Below are 17,239 nucleotides of genomic sequence, written 5' to 3' on the forward strand. Positions count from 1 at the left end.
CATCAGTACAGTGGTCATGCAATACACCAGGAAGAGAAACAGGAGGTGGAATCCTGACCTCTATTTAAGAAAGTGGGAGTTTTGCCTGTGCCTGCAGTGGAATCAGGACTTTCACCCCTGGGTCTCCCTTTTGCTAAACCAATGTACTTTCCTGTTAGAGAAAGCTTGTTATTTCATGTACTGTAGTCTCTCATGAAGAACAAATTATATTTGAATTCAATAACATAGCACCTAAAATGTTGCTGGAATATAGTTAGGACTCTTGGTGCCATTAGACATTAGTTTAACATTGATTGTATTCGTGCTCATGTCTAAATCACTGTACCATAAAACTGATAGTTTGATTTAGACCAGTAACTGCAGAAGTAATTCTATGTATGCAGTGTTATTGCAGCTGTGTTGGTTCCAGGATATTAGAGACAAGGTGGGTGAAGTAATATCTTTTATTAGACCAGCTTCTGTTGGTAAGAAAGACAAGCTTTTGAGTTTACACAGAGCTCTTCTTTAGGACCTGAAAGCTTGTCTCTCTCACTAACGGAAGTTGGTTCAATAAAAGATATTACCTCATCCTCACTTTGTCTCTAAGTGATTCTAAACATTTACATGGGCATCTTAAAAATTCCGTGTCATATAACGTGTGAGAGTGATGGGGTTGTGTTAGATACTGGTACAGATCAAACAGACCCTTACCTTGATGGGCTCTGATTCATAGCTTTGGACATTTGTCCAAGGAACAAGGGACTAAATTCCAAGTAGAACCTATCATATTCAGAAACTGATCAGCTTGGGGTTATGCTGTAATGCAGTGTTCTCTCCCCTCTTCAGTCCTACAAGCATCACTTTCTGGGTGTCATTTGCTTTTTTTAAGTTCTCCTTGACTTTAAAGATTTGACACCAAACTGTATATTTGTATTTAGAGTCTAAGGAAACGGTTTAAACTATACAATGTTGTATATTTATTTTTTGAGAATAGGAGGATATATTTTTAGGTTAGTATAGTAACAAAGTTAAAGAAGAGGAATTGACGCTTATGTTCTCTTAGCTACTGAGGATAAAACCCCTGTTACTGAAGATACTACAGAAGAAATTAAGAAAGCAGAACCTGAACCTGTTTATATAGATGAGGTATGCAATAATTATTTTTAGAAACTTTTTGATTGTTTTTATATTAAATATAAGCATAACAAAACAAAATATATAGAAATAAGTACACTAAGTGGAAATAGCATATAAATAAGAAAGTTCAGTGTTTATTGTTTGCAAAACCAGGGGAGGAGGGGAGTTGGACACCTGTTCCTGTAAAGGTCATGTAGGGTATTAATAATTAAAGTGACTAAATAGATAAATAAGTGAGAACACAGTCTACAAGTATCGGGGACTAATACATACTAAACTGCAAAGGCATGCAATAGTTTCATGTGTGACCAGACATCCTTGTATTTTTTTTATGCATTTCTATTAGACAGTCACTTTTTCCATTAATGTAGTAGTAAAGAGCTTATTCAGCCAGTCTGTGTATGAGGAAGGAATTGTGGATTTTGGAAGAGCACAGAATATAGCATTTTTTTACGGGTATAGAGGATGTGTGAAAGGTTGGCATGTGGCTGCTTGTATCTCCAACACTGTATGCGTTGCCAATCTAACCTTAAACGCTCTGGAATTCACTAGTACCTGTTTAATATCTTGTTTTGGAAGCAGTCATTTTTAATGGATACAAAATGTGGGGTTAAGTGTTTTATACAAGTTTTGTGAAAATATTAGTCTGTCCATCTGTGGGGTAGTCTGTGCCTTAAGGGCAGTAGTGGTCCTTTAAGGTTTAAAAGCAATAGATATCCCCCTTACGTCCTTATATGGATAGAGATGAAGCAGTCCCAGGAATTAATGATGCTGGGAAGGAAATCCTGTCACTATACCTTTAATAGTCTGGGACCAGGAGTCTTGCAGAGAGGGCAGGGCAAGGCTCCCCTTTCCCACCAACCAATTGGGAATGAACTGAGAGGAGGGGGACAGCATAAAGGCTGCCTTCTCCCTCATAGACACCAGGAGATATCAGCAGGGAAAGGCTGGCATTAATGCTTTGCACCCTGAAGTCTAATTAAGAAAAAAGGGGTCAGCTGAAGGGAGAAATAGGCAAAGGCTGTACAGCTGGCTAACCCAGAGCTCAACTCCAGAGAGGTGAGGTGAGGGTTCCTATTTAGGAGAGAGTGAGTGACTAATTAATAGAGCACAGTTCAATAAGCAGACCTGGGGAGTCCTCATTAAGGAAAGACTGAAAAGGAGTAATCCATAGAAGGAACTAGGAGGCGTTCCAGAAAGAGACTGTTTCCAGGCACAGGAAAGAAGTATCTCCTGAAGGAAATGCTAGTTGGACTGAGCCCAAGATGATGAATGTCCCCAGGTGCATCTGCATAGGATCTTTCTTACTTCTGACTGTCACTAATAAATGAGATCCTTGGAAGGGTCTGTCTGGACCTGTTTATAACCCAGGTGAAGGGAAGGTCAAGTAGAGCCCAGCTCAGCATCACACCTGACTGAAAGGGGCATGCTGGGGTGACTTCGGTATCACAACATGTTTTTGTGCTGATTGGTGAAAATAGAGAGTAGAGAAAAATGTTGTTTAGATCTCTTTATAAGACACATTTTTTCTATTTTCAAATGAAAACCAGAGAACTCTGTGCTATGTTTTAGAAACAGCCACGTTTTAAAAATCTTTTGTCTGTCATTCAGGATAAGATGGATAGCGCGCTGCAGGTACTTCAGAGTATAGATCCTACAGATGCAAAGCCTGATTCTCCAGATCTTCTAGACTTAGAAGGTATTCTTACAAGTACTACTAAACTTGCTAGCTTTAATATCTTAGGCTATGTCTACACTGCAGCACTAATTCTAATTAGCTTAATTCGAATTACAGAAAGCAATTTATAGAAAGCGCTGCAGACTGTCCACACTACAGTGTTTGTGCTGGTTTCTTGCGTCCACACTGGCCAGCCTTAATTCGAATTACAAAGCAGTGCAATGTGGGAAGCTATCCCATAGTGCAACTAACCATAGAGGCTGTTGTGACGAGTGTCATCATCCCAGAATGCAGCGCTGCTTCCCCCCACCCTCTTCTCCCACTCCCCCAATCGCCATTGCTGCAGGCACATGGAGCCAGCTGAACTATGCTCTCATTTTGACCGTGACAAATACATCGCAGCTTATCCTGGATTACTTTAGAACTGTATGCTGTTTGCCTTTCATGCTCCCCCCCACCCCCTGTATATTGCTTGCCTTTGATTTTGATTCTACAGGTGTCTGTAGAATGTAAGATAAATAACAACTGACTCAGTTGTTATGTTAATACGGTGATACAAATGTTTCCATTTCAGTGATGGAAAGCATGATATAATGTATCCACATGTAGCACTGTGAATAAACTCTTAAGAAAGTATCAATTTCCATGATTGGCCACTGAAACAATGTAGCAAAGAATTTCCTCTCACTGCTGGCATTTAAAACGCATTCACCACGCAGAGAGGAGGGTGGGTGGTGAAATCTTTCAAAGGGACAAACTTTAAGGGCTAAACTTTCAAAGGGACAAATCTTTCAAAGGGACAAACTGCGAAGGGCTTGCTGGGCATTTAAAACGCATTCACCACGCAGGGAAGGGGGTGTTGAAATCTTTCAAACCCTTAGAGACAAACTGCAAAGGGCTTGTTGTGTCTGTGTGTGGGGGGGGGTTGATCGCAGCTTGGGTTTTAAACCCATTCACCGCAGGAAATGAAGATTTAATCTTCCCGGGGATGCTTTGGGGGAGGGTACTGAAATGGGGCATCATGGGATACAGTCTGGAGGCCAATTAATTCGAATTAAGTCCCATTGCGTCCACACTCACAGTAATGCGAATTAACTGATGCGCTTCAGGCGCTAATCCCCTTGCAGAGTTCAATTAATTATTATTTATTAATTCGATTTTAAAGGCTCCTTAATTCGAATTAACAATGCGCAAGTGTAGACGCGGGAGTAATTAATTCGAACTAAGGGACTTTAATTTGAATTAAGCCACCAGTGTAGACCAGGCCTTATTCTACAGCTAGTAACAAAAGCATAGTTTGTTTCTGTTTTGTTTCCCTTATTATTTTTCTCGATAGGTCTCGGAGCTTTAAATGTAAAACTACTCTTGGTCTGTACCGATAGAAGGCTCCAATAAATATGTTGGGCTTGATTCTTGGGTATTAGGGTGGTATATTATTGGGACCAAAATCTGCAATTGTTACTTAAGCAGAATTCTTATTGGTATATGGAGGAGGAAAAAGTGACTCTGAGTAAAGGAATTGAATAATAGTGTTCAATATTCTCAAAATCTATTATGCTGTATGAAATTTTTTTTGCTGTATATCAGGCGCTTCCCCTTGAGTCTCTCACATGAACATGCACACATTTAAAAAAAAAACAAAAAAAAAACCTCCCTAAACTAATCAAAATATCTGTTTTGTGCATGCTAAGAAGGAAAAGATTGATGCAATTTCTGTTTTTAGAAAAATTATGCTAGGGGTGTGGAGGAGCATCTAACCAGTTAAGTCTATTTCTTGACACTGGGTCAGCTATAACGGGATAGATATTTTAAAATAGTATATCGCTGTAAAAAGGAACATCAAAATGGCCATACTGGGGTCACACTAATGGTCTGTCTAGCGCATATCCTGTCTTCCATGCCAGATCCTTCAGAGGGAATGAACAGAATGAGAATTTATCCAGTGATCCATCCCCTGTCTCCCAGCCTCAGCTTCTAGCAGTCAGAGGTGTAGGGACACCCAGAGCATGCGGTTGCATCCCTGACCCTCTTGGCTAATAGCTGTTGATGGACTTATGCACCATGAACTTATCTAATTCCTTTTTGAAACACAGTTATACAATATTACCTGGTAATGAGTTTCATAGGTGGACTGTGTTGTGTAAAATAAGTATATATATCTTATTCAAGGTGTGGGCTACCATGGATTTATATAGTAGCATTATGATATTTTCTGTCTTATCTATCCCTTTCCTAGTGGACAGTGTACTCTTAGTTAGAGATTAAGTGAAAGGTGTATTTTACATTGTAATCCTTTTCTTGACAATATATGTAGTGACTAAATCTGTGGTGTCACTGCATGAATTCCTACAGGTCATGAGATGTGCAGTCTCATTGGTGATATTATGGTGCGTTGTAGCTCTAAAATAATTGACTTTCATTAGATATAGATGAAGCAGTTTTGAAAGGATTATTTGCTGAAATTTCAGTGCTGTTTGTAGTTAGTAGTTTGTTATATAGCAAAGTAATTCTTGATTCCTCTCCTTTTTTGGATAGAACTGTATATATTTGGAATAACTGGAAAATTAATAGTTGTCTCTAATTTAAGATATTTAAGATTAAGAGCAAAAATAAAAAAGACTGGGTAGTAAACAAATATGATAATATTTCCATTAATATTTCTGTACTCAGCTAAAACATATTTTTACCCAGGACTAGTCTTAAAGTTTTAATTGTACAATATATTAACACATTTGTCTTCACAGATATCTGTCAACAGATGGGTCCTATGATAGATGAAAAACTGGAGGAGATTGATAGGTGAGCATCTTAGAAATACAAATGTCTGTTAAAAAAAAACATTTTTTTATTATTTAATTAAGACTGTTTCAAGAGTTTCTTGGTGTAACTGTTGCAAAATACCCGTGGTGTAAGTAACTTTGGAGGAGTTTCAAGTAAATTGTTTGTTTTTAATCAGGAAACATTCAGAATTATCTGAACTGAATGTGAAAGTTCTAGAAGCCTTGGAACTCTATAACAAACTGATGAATGAAGCACCTATGTATTCAACCTATTCGAAGCTCCATCCTTCAGCACATTATCCACCCACATCAGCTGGTGTTCCAGTGCAGGTCTGTACTCTTTTCAGAAAACACAGGCTTTCCTAATATGCATCTTCTTTTTAAAGGCTGATGATAAAGCATGAAGGAGAACAGGCTTTATTGCTAGCTTCTAAACTATTTGACATTTCTTCACAAGCATTAAATCCTGTAGAATGAAATGTACTCTAGAACAAAATAAATATCTTTTATAGTTACCTTCTAGCACTAAATGCAATTGCTAATCTTTGCTATACATTTAATAGAAGGATGTTGTATTTGAGTGTTGAAAGCTTAACAACCCAGTTATAACTAGTTTTCCTAATGACAGTCACTCACTCAAATTTTTTTTCACAATCGTTTCACAGATGGATAGATTTACTATGAGTCATATGTCCTTCCTTAATCTCAAAAGAAAATGTTACTCTTCTATCTATTTTCAGTGATGTGATTGAACTTTCTAATATAGTATGCATCATGAGGGCAATGCACTTTTTCCAAATATAGTAATTCAGCTTTGGATGTATCGCTATCTGATTCTCTTAAGCAACAAGCAGTTTGTGCATTAGTCGGTTAAATAACTCCAATATTGGATTCAGCATGAACTCTTATGTGCCCAACGTATGTTCATTTATGAAAGCAAAAAATGGAGAAAAGGCAGGGAGTATTTTAAAGGACACACTTAGGAGGAAAAAGGAGAATGTGGCTGCATATTTTAGGTGGGTTTTAAATGAATGTTAATTGTTCAATGTGAAAAGAATAGTTACCATAGCAACAGCCACATCAAAGAAGATGCACTTAACCATTATGCCATGCCTTGAACTCTTGGAAATGATGAAAGATTCATTATATATGGGGGCAGAAAAGAGATTCTGGGCATGAGATTCTGGAGTTTTTAATATTGCTGTTCTCTTCTGAGATAAGCTTCCTGCTATGGAAAAAACAGGAAAATGGTGCTAAACTCAATTGTATTGCACAAAGTTATGTATTTCCATCTATGTACATATACTTCATTCCAAATCCAAAACCAGTGTGGGCTATATTCATATTTGATTTCTGAGTGTATACTGCATTAGCTTACCCTGCTTGTGGCTTGAATAGTGAAGACTTTAAGAAAAATCAGTTATTTACATAGGATATATGCCATTTCATACACAGTGGAAATGTTCTGTTCTTTTAAGTATGTCTTAAAGATGCAGTCTTTCACCAGTACAAATAAACTGATAAAGGGTCTCTCGATTTGTGTTTCTCCTTTGTCAAATGTGAACTGTGCCTCTTTAGGTTACATTAAGTCAGGAAGGTTACAGCAAGGTTAACTTTTTTCATGTTGTATACCTGGTTTATTTATCTCCTAGCCTATGAAATATACTAATTTACAATGTGTCTTAGGGTGCATAAACAAGGAAGGTATAAATTTAAAAATCACCATGCCATCCTCCTGCTGAGTACATTTGTCTACAGTGTGATTTGAAATAACAAACAGTGCAAATTAAGGATGGAGTAGTTAAAAAAATGAGGCTGCCGGGAGAGGCAGAGTGAATGTAGGCAGTGTGTTTATCACCTGAGGGAGCTGCAGACCTTACTGCAGCTAAAAATGTCTTCAAAGGAACGTCAGCTGATCTTCCTCTAACAAAGTTTCTGATACATGGGTATTGAGTCACTTCTGTTAAATCCCCACCCACCCATACAGCGACATGCTTGGGAGATATGGGGGAGTTTCATTCCTTGAGATAGTAAAATAAGTGGACTTCCTGAGAATCCTGTTCTCTAGGCTTTAGTGTGACATTTCTGCTTCATTGGGCACTAAATGTGTAACAGAATCTGAGCATTATACTTTTGGACTATATATATATTCTGTTCAGTTCAGACAAGTTGATGCATGGTGTGTGTTCTACTTCATTTACAGCCATATTCTGTACAACCACATGGTGGGAATTATATGGTTCAGGGTATGCACCAAGTCACGCTTCCCCAAGGCTACAGTCTAGGATCTGATCAGATGGGCCAACTGAGGTCTCTGCCTCCAACTATAAATTCTTCAGGAGCAACTCAGCCTGCTCAAACTTCATATTTAAGGTAACACTTCAGCAGGACTTCAATTTTAAATTTGATTTTTCCCCAGAGTAGTAAGCACTAAAAGTCTAGAGGTGGGTAAAGTCTTAATGAATATTAAATGTTGCTTAAAAATTTTTTTTTGGTTACTTCAGAAATGTGCAAAACCAAATTGCTTTTGAATTGACTTATAGCATTATAAGCAAAGCAGCTTAGTAATTATAACAGTCAGTGTTTTAAAATTAGAGTATTTTTTTCTGTTGCAGCCCTGGACCAGATTCTGTGTCAAACTCAGCATACATGAACCAGAACGCTGGCCTTCAGTCAGCTACGAGTACAGCTGCTTACACCCAACAAATGGGAATGTCTATGGATATGTCAGCTTACCAGAACTCTACATCTAGTTTGCCTCAAGGAGCAGGCTATCCTATGGCAGTTCCACCTCATTCAGTTCCACAGCAACAAACAAATTACCATCCACAGCCTCTCCTTTGAAAATAAACCAGGCTCATATTCGTAAAAACATTCATAAATGTTGGTAAGCCTCTTGATTTTAATAGCCTGTCGTTGGTATCCAGGTACACTTTCCTCTAGTTAAAATAAACAACCCAACTTGCTGCATTATAAGCGATTATTTCAGAGTTAAATGTACTTAAAATTTGATTGTTCAGAATCTTTCTAAAGACAGTTTGAGCTAATGATTAAAACAAATCATAAATGACTTCAATCCCCACTTCAGTAGCCTCCATCAACTCTAAGTTTCAGTCTCATAGCATCATTCTCTAAATTTAAGTAAGAGAATCCTTTCCTTTTTATGTTTCTGGAAACTGGAGAGGGTGCTTTAGAATCTAGCTATTTTGCTTTATTTGTTCTTTTGGTAGTCCTTTCTATTCCATTCTTTTAGACAGTCTTTTTCACTTCAGTAGTATTTCTTCCCCATGGTTTAGACAAATTCTAGTTCTGTTTGTTACATTATAAGCAGTTCTGCTTTATGGGATGCATAATAGAACAATTGCATGATAAAGCAAGTGTGAACTGGGAGGGAGAATATTCATTAACATTATAGCGATGAGGACCACGTAAATACAGCAATATGAAAATTAAAGGGTTTTTTTATATTATTGCCAGACTTGATATGGCGTTCCAAGGGGGTCTTCTGTTTCCCTTATGAGGAATTAATTCAAGTGTTTGTTACCAGGGAGATCTCGTGCTCCTTCTCCAGAATGGATGGCGCTCACAGCATCTTTCCTTCCCAAAGATGGGTAGGGAACGCTACAAACTAACTGGGGGTGCTCTGAGATTGCAAGTTACTGAACTGGGAATTCGTGAAATCTGTCTTCATTTTTGTTGTTTAAGGGTGGGAGAGAGGCTCAGGAGTGCTGTTTATCGGGGGCCTGTGGGAATCTGCCTTCTTTGCTCTCCAAATGATGGAGGTGTGCTGGGAAGTGAAGGAGCTCCAGAAGCACAAGTTATCTTTATGGACCGGGGAGCTCTTGCCTTCTTTAGGTTTTCCTCTCACTGTCACCATTAACTTGTCTAGATTATTACATTGAGGATATATACTTACACCACTGTGGATCCAAAGGAAAGGTACTGTGTTAGTGGGACTGTTTTCCTCTTTGGACATAAGGAATGGATATGCACTGAAAATGACAGGCATGCCTTTAAAAAAGGAATTGCCTCATGAATGAGGAGCTGTAGCATTCTGTGGAAAAGAAACAAGATCTGGAGACTTTTCCTGACACTGTAATTTTTATGGGTGGCTTTTGTAAAAGAGTAGATGAATTACAAGAGCTGGATACACTTTCAAGAATATGTGAGTTGTTTCCCTGTATTTTAATTACTGGAAATTTGCACATCTCTCTCCTCCCAGTTACCTACTTGGCTTCTTAACATGATCATATTTATACATATTTTTAATTTTGTTATGAATGGTTGATATTTAGACTGGGAAGAATAATGGATATGAATAACTTTGATAAAAAAAATCTTGGTTAAATGCATGGAAATCTGAAAGCATGTCCACAAATAAGTGTTTTGGTGTATATTGTTTTCTACCAGATGACACCTTGTTACATTGTAGATCTTCCTTGTGTTCTCCCAGAATAAAACTTACCATCTGTTCAGTGCCACCTCCATTTATCTTACTGTTATTAAATACATTATTTAGTATGATCTTGTTCAGATGCAGCTTCATATTGGAACAATAAGATATTCAGTACCTGGCCTTTGAATCATTTGATACTCAAGTTTGTGTAACTGGAGCTGTAGTCTTTCCTCTCCGGTGTTTTAATTTGGCATTATCCTTCCAGGTGAAGCTGTTCAGCATAAATATAAAGTGCTTTAATATGACACCTTTAAAGCATTTTGATAACATGTTCTTTGGGGACAGGGGAGAACTAATTTCAAAAGCTGCTGTTTAGAATTCTTACTATTTGGAAATTTGTATGCAAGGACTTATTTTGTTCCAAATAATATTTAATCAAATTAAACTCTAACATTTGTGTTTGTCACTGAAATATAAAGAAGTTTTTTATTGGATTCAAAGTGTTAGAGCCAGTATAAATATTGCCCAATATCTTAATTTGGGATGAAGAGAGTTGGCTCAGAGTTAGAGTAATGTGTTTGATTAAATTTAGTTCTTTATAATATATGAAGTATAAATAGTGTATATATCATTTGTGTCTGAGATTTTATACACATGCCTATATATACACTTAAAAACAAAACAAAAAAAACCCTGACACTATATATTTGGCATCCTATATTCTCTTGTAATCCTAATCATAGGCATTTATGAAAGTTGTAGATAGTGTAAAATATTTGATTGCTATTAAAATTGTGTATTTAGAGGGTTTTGGTGTTAATGGGATCAGTTTTTTCTCCTCATTCTTCTATACCTTATCATATTTATTTTTAAGGCCTGATTGTAACTAAACATGCTGCCAAAGGAACATCAGACTTCTACACTAGGTTTATACCTGCTGTCTTATATCGGGAGTAAATAATAGCTAACTTTTGCTTTTTCATATAAATTCATATGGTTAAAATAGAAATTTCTGCAACTTTAAAATGAGAATTTTATTATTGTATTTAACTTTGTTTCATGGGTATCAAAAATAGACTGCATAAGCTTTATTCTACTTTGAATTGTTTACCTGCTAAAAAAATTTGTGTAAAAATGTCACTTTTTCACTTGAGCAATAGGTAAGGACATCATTTGTCTGTAATGTCACCATGCAGAGAATGTTTTAAAGGTTTTTAAAATTTCAAATATCTTTGAGTTGACAAGCACCTTGTCTATTTAATACAACCTTGTTTTTCGAAATTCCAATATTCCAAAATAAAATGGGTAATTAATGCAATTGTTAAATCTTAAAACATGTTCTGTGTTCATTTTGTTTTGATGAGTGGACTTTCATGTTCATACCTGCTGTCTTCTGGAGTAGTATAACTCAATGAAAAGTTGCCATTTTGAGAAGAAAGCTGGTGGTGGTTATAAATGCAGCTCCATTCTATTATTGTAACTGTTTTCCTATAAGAAGGCCTTTTTCTTTATTTACATCTATGTATCTTTTTAAAGAAGAAATATAGCACAATATTAAACATGAGCAGGATTGGTTCCTATAAATTTAGTGAATGTTTCTTTTTAGGATATTTTCTACACTTATAGTAGATAAATTGTACATGAAACTGACTGAAATTATTTTGATCTTTTTAGTTAAGATTGAATAGATGAAAGGAAGAAGAAAGAAAGAAATAGGGGCAGATCATCGGCTATTGTACATTTTCATAGCACAATTGAAATCAGTGAAACTGTGACAACTTCACCCTGCCTGGTGATTTGTCCCCATAGTGCAGTGTGTTTGAATGCATTCTGCAAGCTCATTCTGCAGGTTAGGCTCCCACTGCTTTTGTCTGTCTAGATTTAAACGGAAGAGTGTAAATTTAGCTTATCTAAAGTAAAAGACTATTGGGTGGAGAAGGGGACTGCAGTTTATAGAAAATACTGTCTTCAGGGAATTTGCAGTGTTAATAGTAACCAACTGGCCTTTGCCTACAGTATGTTTCCATTGCCTTTTGTGAATAAAACAAATTTGTTTAACAAACAGTGAAGAGTCTTCTCTCTGTTTCAAAGTTAGAGAAATATGTAGCCTCTTCCTAGTCACACCATTTGGCTTTTTGTATATATGAATATCCTATCTAAAGTATGTTTGACACACAATGCCTCTATATAATGGTGGTTGATCAATGCTGTGGTGAGGAATAATTATAGTCCTAACTACAGATTATATTCAGTTTTATTGCATATTGCTAGTTTTTTATACATAAGAAAAATATATCACTCTTCTAAAATTTCAGTTATTACATCTTAAAAGTAAAAGCTAAGAGTAGATTCTGTAAGTAATAGAAACTCTCTTTAGACCACCATTGATACCCATCTAACCAAAATGAGAAAGCCAGCCCACACAATAAGGAAATAATCTCATGGTCCGAAGATCCCATGTAGCATATCTAAGGTAGGGGGAACAAAAAGACTACATAATTTATCAGACCAATAAGCCTGAAAACAAAATGTTCCTATGAGTCATTCTTTAGCTGTAAGTCACTGGAACATATTTTGTCAATCACTTACTTGTATTATCATCATGAGTCACTTGTAACTTTCATGGGATAGTGTCAGGTCAGTTTAGGCCCCAAATTTAAGCTTTGTAATAACAAGCACTTAAAAACCTAACAGCACAAGAAGTGTTTAAAGGATCTTTGTAAAATGTCAGTGAGTAGTTTTTCAATCCAGATATTCTCTCACTGCTAAGGTGAGAGAGTGTGAAACTGATGATAAGCTACAGTGAATCTGGACAAATTCCCTAGTGTCTTAGTTTCCTGGACAGTAAATTAATGTGGGAAGTCAGCCAAGCAGTGAGAGTGGTTAAGATCCATAATTAAAGAAATATTTCCTTACTATTATTAATTTAGATGATTAAAACTGAATTCTAAAAATCTAATTTAGATTTCACCATTCATGCTATACACTTCTTGAACTGCATTCATCTTGGACAAAGAAGCCAGGCTAACTAATTTCATCTAAAGAATTCTAAATTCTGCAATTTGAGTGCATAGAGGATATTAATCAATCTGATTATACTAGGTCTCTGCTTGCTTTCTACCAGATGTCTGTAGGGTCTTATTTTTGTTGCTTGGTGCATACATTGGGGAAAAATGAAAAAAGGCATTTTTCCTCTGTCAGTGAATGCTATTGGATATTGTTCAAAATATAAACAGTGAGTTAACAAAACTAACAAATGCAGGTAATCTTTTGCAATATCATATTAAATGTAGGGGTAATCTCTACTGAGTAAAGCCTACTCTCTAGGTTCAAAAGATGGCATAACTTAAAACTTGCCTGTTGTGAAGTGTTCCTTGGCTTCTATCCTTTGTCATTTTCCTACAAGTATCAGATGTTAAAAATAAGTGTTTTCCTGGGGAAAAATATTTCCCTTTAAATTTTAATTTGCCTAAAGGTGGTAGGATTATATTTTCAACCTATAAATGTGAATAAAACTCTTACCACTGTCCTCTGAGAAATGTACCGGTCATGATACTGTCACATCTGTAAATTTTACTTTTTTTCCTTTCTCCCACGAAATCCTGGTTAGAATACACAGCCAATGCTGGTTTTACTGGAGAAACCCAATCCTATTCTGCAGGGGAAGAGGGGTGTCAGTTGTGGGTTGTCTTTTTTTTTTTGTGTCTAGTGGCAAACATCTCACAGGTACACACTTCCCCTTCTCAATTTAGTGAGAGGTGTGATGTACTTCAGGTAAAGCTACAGGAAAAGAAAGCAGGAAACTTGGATCCTATTTCCAACTGTTCCCCAGATTTCCTGTGCAACTTAGAACAAATCACTTTGCTTTATTTTCATGCTCTGTAAATGGGGAGTAATTGTGCTCTACTTCACAGGTGTGGGGTAAATGTAATGCTCTCAATTGGAGGATGCTATAGAAGTACTAAGTAACATTACAGTAGAGGACTAAACAACTATAGATTTTGTGGCCAGATTTTCTTTCCAGATAAACAATTTTAGAGTCAGTGGGCTAAATTATGCTCCCAGATGAGTGTCAACCTCTGGCATCTGCATTCATACATCAGCCTACCAAGCCCTGAATGTGACACAGTGCAACAGGAAGGTATCATTCATGTAGGAAATGTAATGCTGTATGATAAATAACTAAGATTAGTTGATCATTTCTATTGTAAATAATTTTCAACAAATGACATCAACTTTGTACAAGAGTGGAGTATTATGTAAATAAAATCATCCCTCAATATTAAGTACATTTGAGATGCATATCTGCATTTGGTTTAATAGTTTTAATCTGGATATATATATATATATATACATACATACACACACATATATCTGTCTCCTGTTAAAAAGTACAGTGCAAAAGCTGGACATAATATATAGTGGATGAAGAACTAACCTTGTTTTTTCTAATGGCTGATACAATTCAAAATGTATGAAATATTGAATTACTTGATGGTTTCAATAAAATTTCTGTTTTCTGTTCTTATGTTAGAGATACATCCATGTTTAAAAATCTTTTCATAATCTGCCACCATAGACCATCTTCGTACCAACCCTTGTCTACACTACCCTGAAGTTTTAAGTCCTGAACTTTGTTGGAGGACTATGGTGTCTGTCATTCTGTGCTCTTTCTAGAGTCTGGAAAAACTGAAGGTTCGTATCAGCTGCACCTCTTCCTCCTGATCAACTTCACAGGAATTGCATCTAAGCAGTCTGGTCTGCAATATAATGAGGAAAGCTAACAAAAAACCCTAAATGCCTAAATTAAATAAATCTTAATTGAAGCTAGAGGTCAGCAGAGAACAAGATAGATTGTATGCAGCCACTTTGCTGGCTAGGGCAGGCACATATATCTCTCAGTTCTCCCAAACTTCCATGCGGGGATTTTGGGGGTTAAGAAGACTAGAGGACAGCATTGATTCTAGTAAACGAACTGAATGAAAGGATGCAGTTCTAGTGACTGACTGAACTTGAGATTAGAGAAACCAGGTGGGTGAGTTAATATCTTTTACTGGACCAACTTCTATGAGAGAGAGAGAGAGAAGCTTTTGAGCTTCCACAGAGCTCTTCTTCACAACCTCTGTAAGCTTGAAAACTTCTCTCTCTCACCAACAGAAGTTGGTCCAACAAAAGATATTCCCTCCCCTACCTTATTTCTCTAATATCCTGGGCCCAACACAACTACAACAACCCTGCATACAACCATAGAACTTAAAACTAGACACACATGATAGGAGAAAGGACATAGAAAATACAATGCTACAGTCCATCAAGGCATCCTGGGATTAATGTCACAACACAGGCATCAAAAATGGAAAGTAACATCACCAGATATGCAATCTCAGCCCAACTATGTAATATGCATGTCATGCTGTCTATCTAATATATGTAATTTATGGCGTTCCAGTGTGGATATATAACATAGGACATATTGTATCTGTCTCTGTGGTCATATCTGCTGTCACTTCCTTCTACTGACATATCCAAGTGCTTGTCCTTTGTCCTCCAAAAATTTGTGAAGATGATTTGTCCTACTAAGACTGAGTTTACTACTCACTGTGTCTGAAAGCCTTAGATATAGTTGTGTTGCTATAGAGCCTGTTCCCAAGATAGATTTTGTTTTTTATAAAAGTTCATTTTTTTAACTTCATGTTTCTCCATATGCATTAAAATTACAAGATATGGTGCATATAGCTGTATTGGGCCTTTGCCTCAAAATCCAGTCTTGCAAGGTCACTGTAGTTCTATGCAGGGGATGCCCATTAGGCCTTGGCCAACAAAATGTTTGGGGACGTGTGTGTGAGCTACTGTAAAAGGAAAGGCAGCATTTAAGAATATGCATTACTAGTGCAATAGAAATCTTTACAAAAGGGTTCTGTGTGTCATTTCAGAACTCAGTGGTGTCACATACACATCTAATAATCCAACTATCTATATATGGTTGCTCCTTTCAGCAGTTGCAGGTTTTCAGAACTTTGCTGGTCAGTGTCTTGTTTGGTGTAAAAATTGATGTGGGGTAAGGTAATTTCTTAATGTACATGTCCTTTTTCCCTGAGCAGGCGTGGCAACCGCTTCTTGCAGCAATCTTAGGCCAAGCACCTATGCCCTAAACTAGCTGCCTGGGACCTCTCTTTCACTACCACTTGCACACAACTCCAACCCATCCACCTGCTTAAACATACCTTCTGCCCACTTTCCTCCTCCTGCCTGTGTGCTTTTCACATTGTCTAGTCCAAGGCTCTTCTCCAACCACATGGTCTGCAAAAGGTGGCCTGGCTATTAACTCTTACTCTCCTGTGGTGTTCTGCAGCATAAAGAAAGCTCAAAGAAGTCTTAACAGCCCAGACCGTGCATACCTACTCCCTGAATGAGTCCCTGAGGAAGGTTACTACATGGCATCTTCAACTCTTTCTATTGAGAATTTTAACTTGGGTGCTGATCACTGACTAAAGCTGGTTGGAAATATTCTGACAATGTTTTTTCCACCAGGAAAACACCAATTTGGTGAAAGTAAAACATTTGGTGGAACTGTGTCAGTTTTAACAAATCTTCCAATGGAACATAGGTTTCAAAACGTGTGTGCTGGTCAGGTTTCCTGCCAGCTTGCCCACCCAGCTCTTTGGGAGCCTGCCTGAGGAATTGCCTTGGAGTTGGGATCCTGATTCCTAGGACTTCCAGGATCTCTGGTTCCAGGGTAGTCAGCATCCACAGGAGTACTGTCTGAGGACCAGGGATTCCAGGGCTGGCTTAGCTGGCTCCCTGGGTTGTCCAATTTTCTGGGCAACTGGTTTCCCCAGGCTTTGCAAGTCAGGCAGGCCCAGGAACAAGCAGTTCCAGGAGCCTGGAAGCTATGGGGTCACCAACTCTGAGGCAGACTGTAGGTGGGGGCTGCTATGGAGCCAAATAACCCAGAAGCCCTGGCTGAAATTGACATGATTCTTGTTAGTTTCACTAATCCCCACCACTTTTAGCAGTGGTGAGCCCCACCATATTTTGTTTCAGAATATGGGCAATGTTTCCAAAACAACTTATTGCAGGATTTCAGTTCTGTGAAAATATTTGCGTTTTTGTCTTTTCATCCCAGTTCCGGATTGAAAAAAAAAAATCTGAACATTGAAAATGTGCAATTGAAATCCGGTTTTCTGACCGGCTCTATCAATGACCCTCTACTGTGCAAGGCAATAGCATCTTAACATTAGGCAGGTGTGTGTATGCACTGAATAAATA

At 37.4% G+C, this 17,239-nt stretch overlaps 1 protein-coding gene across 3 annotated transcripts in view; it reads left to right on the forward strand.

Annotated features, from left to right (window-relative positions):
• STAM2 (signal transducing adaptor molecule 2) overlaps positions 1–12,034 on the forward strand; it is a 31,053-nt gene extending 19,019 nt beyond the window's left edge. For all 3 annotated transcript variants that reach the window (XM_067549436.1, XM_067549437.1, XM_067549438.1), the window contains exons 9-14: positions 1,043–1,125; positions 2,728–2,815; positions 5,539–5,593; positions 5,751–5,904; positions 7,778–7,947; positions 8,190–12,034. In XM_067549436.1, the coding sequence (XP_067405537.1) occupies positions 1,043–1,125; positions 2,728–2,815; positions 5,539–5,593; positions 5,751–5,904; positions 7,778–7,947; positions 8,190–8,418 (779 nt within the window). In that variant the 3' untranslated portion in view covers positions 8,419–12,034. The remainder of the gene's footprint in view (positions 1–1,042; positions 1,126–2,727; positions 2,816–5,538; positions 5,594–5,750; positions 5,905–7,777; positions 7,948–8,189) is intronic.
• The last annotated feature ends 5,205 nt before the right edge of the window (positions 12,035–17,239 follow it).

This window comes from Emydura macquarii, unplaced genomic scaffold (assembly GCF_026122565.2).
Source record: "Emydura macquarii macquarii isolate MOO-44397 ecotype Brisbane River unplaced genomic scaffold, CSIRO-AGI_Emac_v2 contig_1253, whole genome shotgun sequence".
Classification (NCBI taxonomy): Eukaryota; Metazoa; Chordata; order Testudines; family Chelidae; genus Emydura; species Emydura macquarii.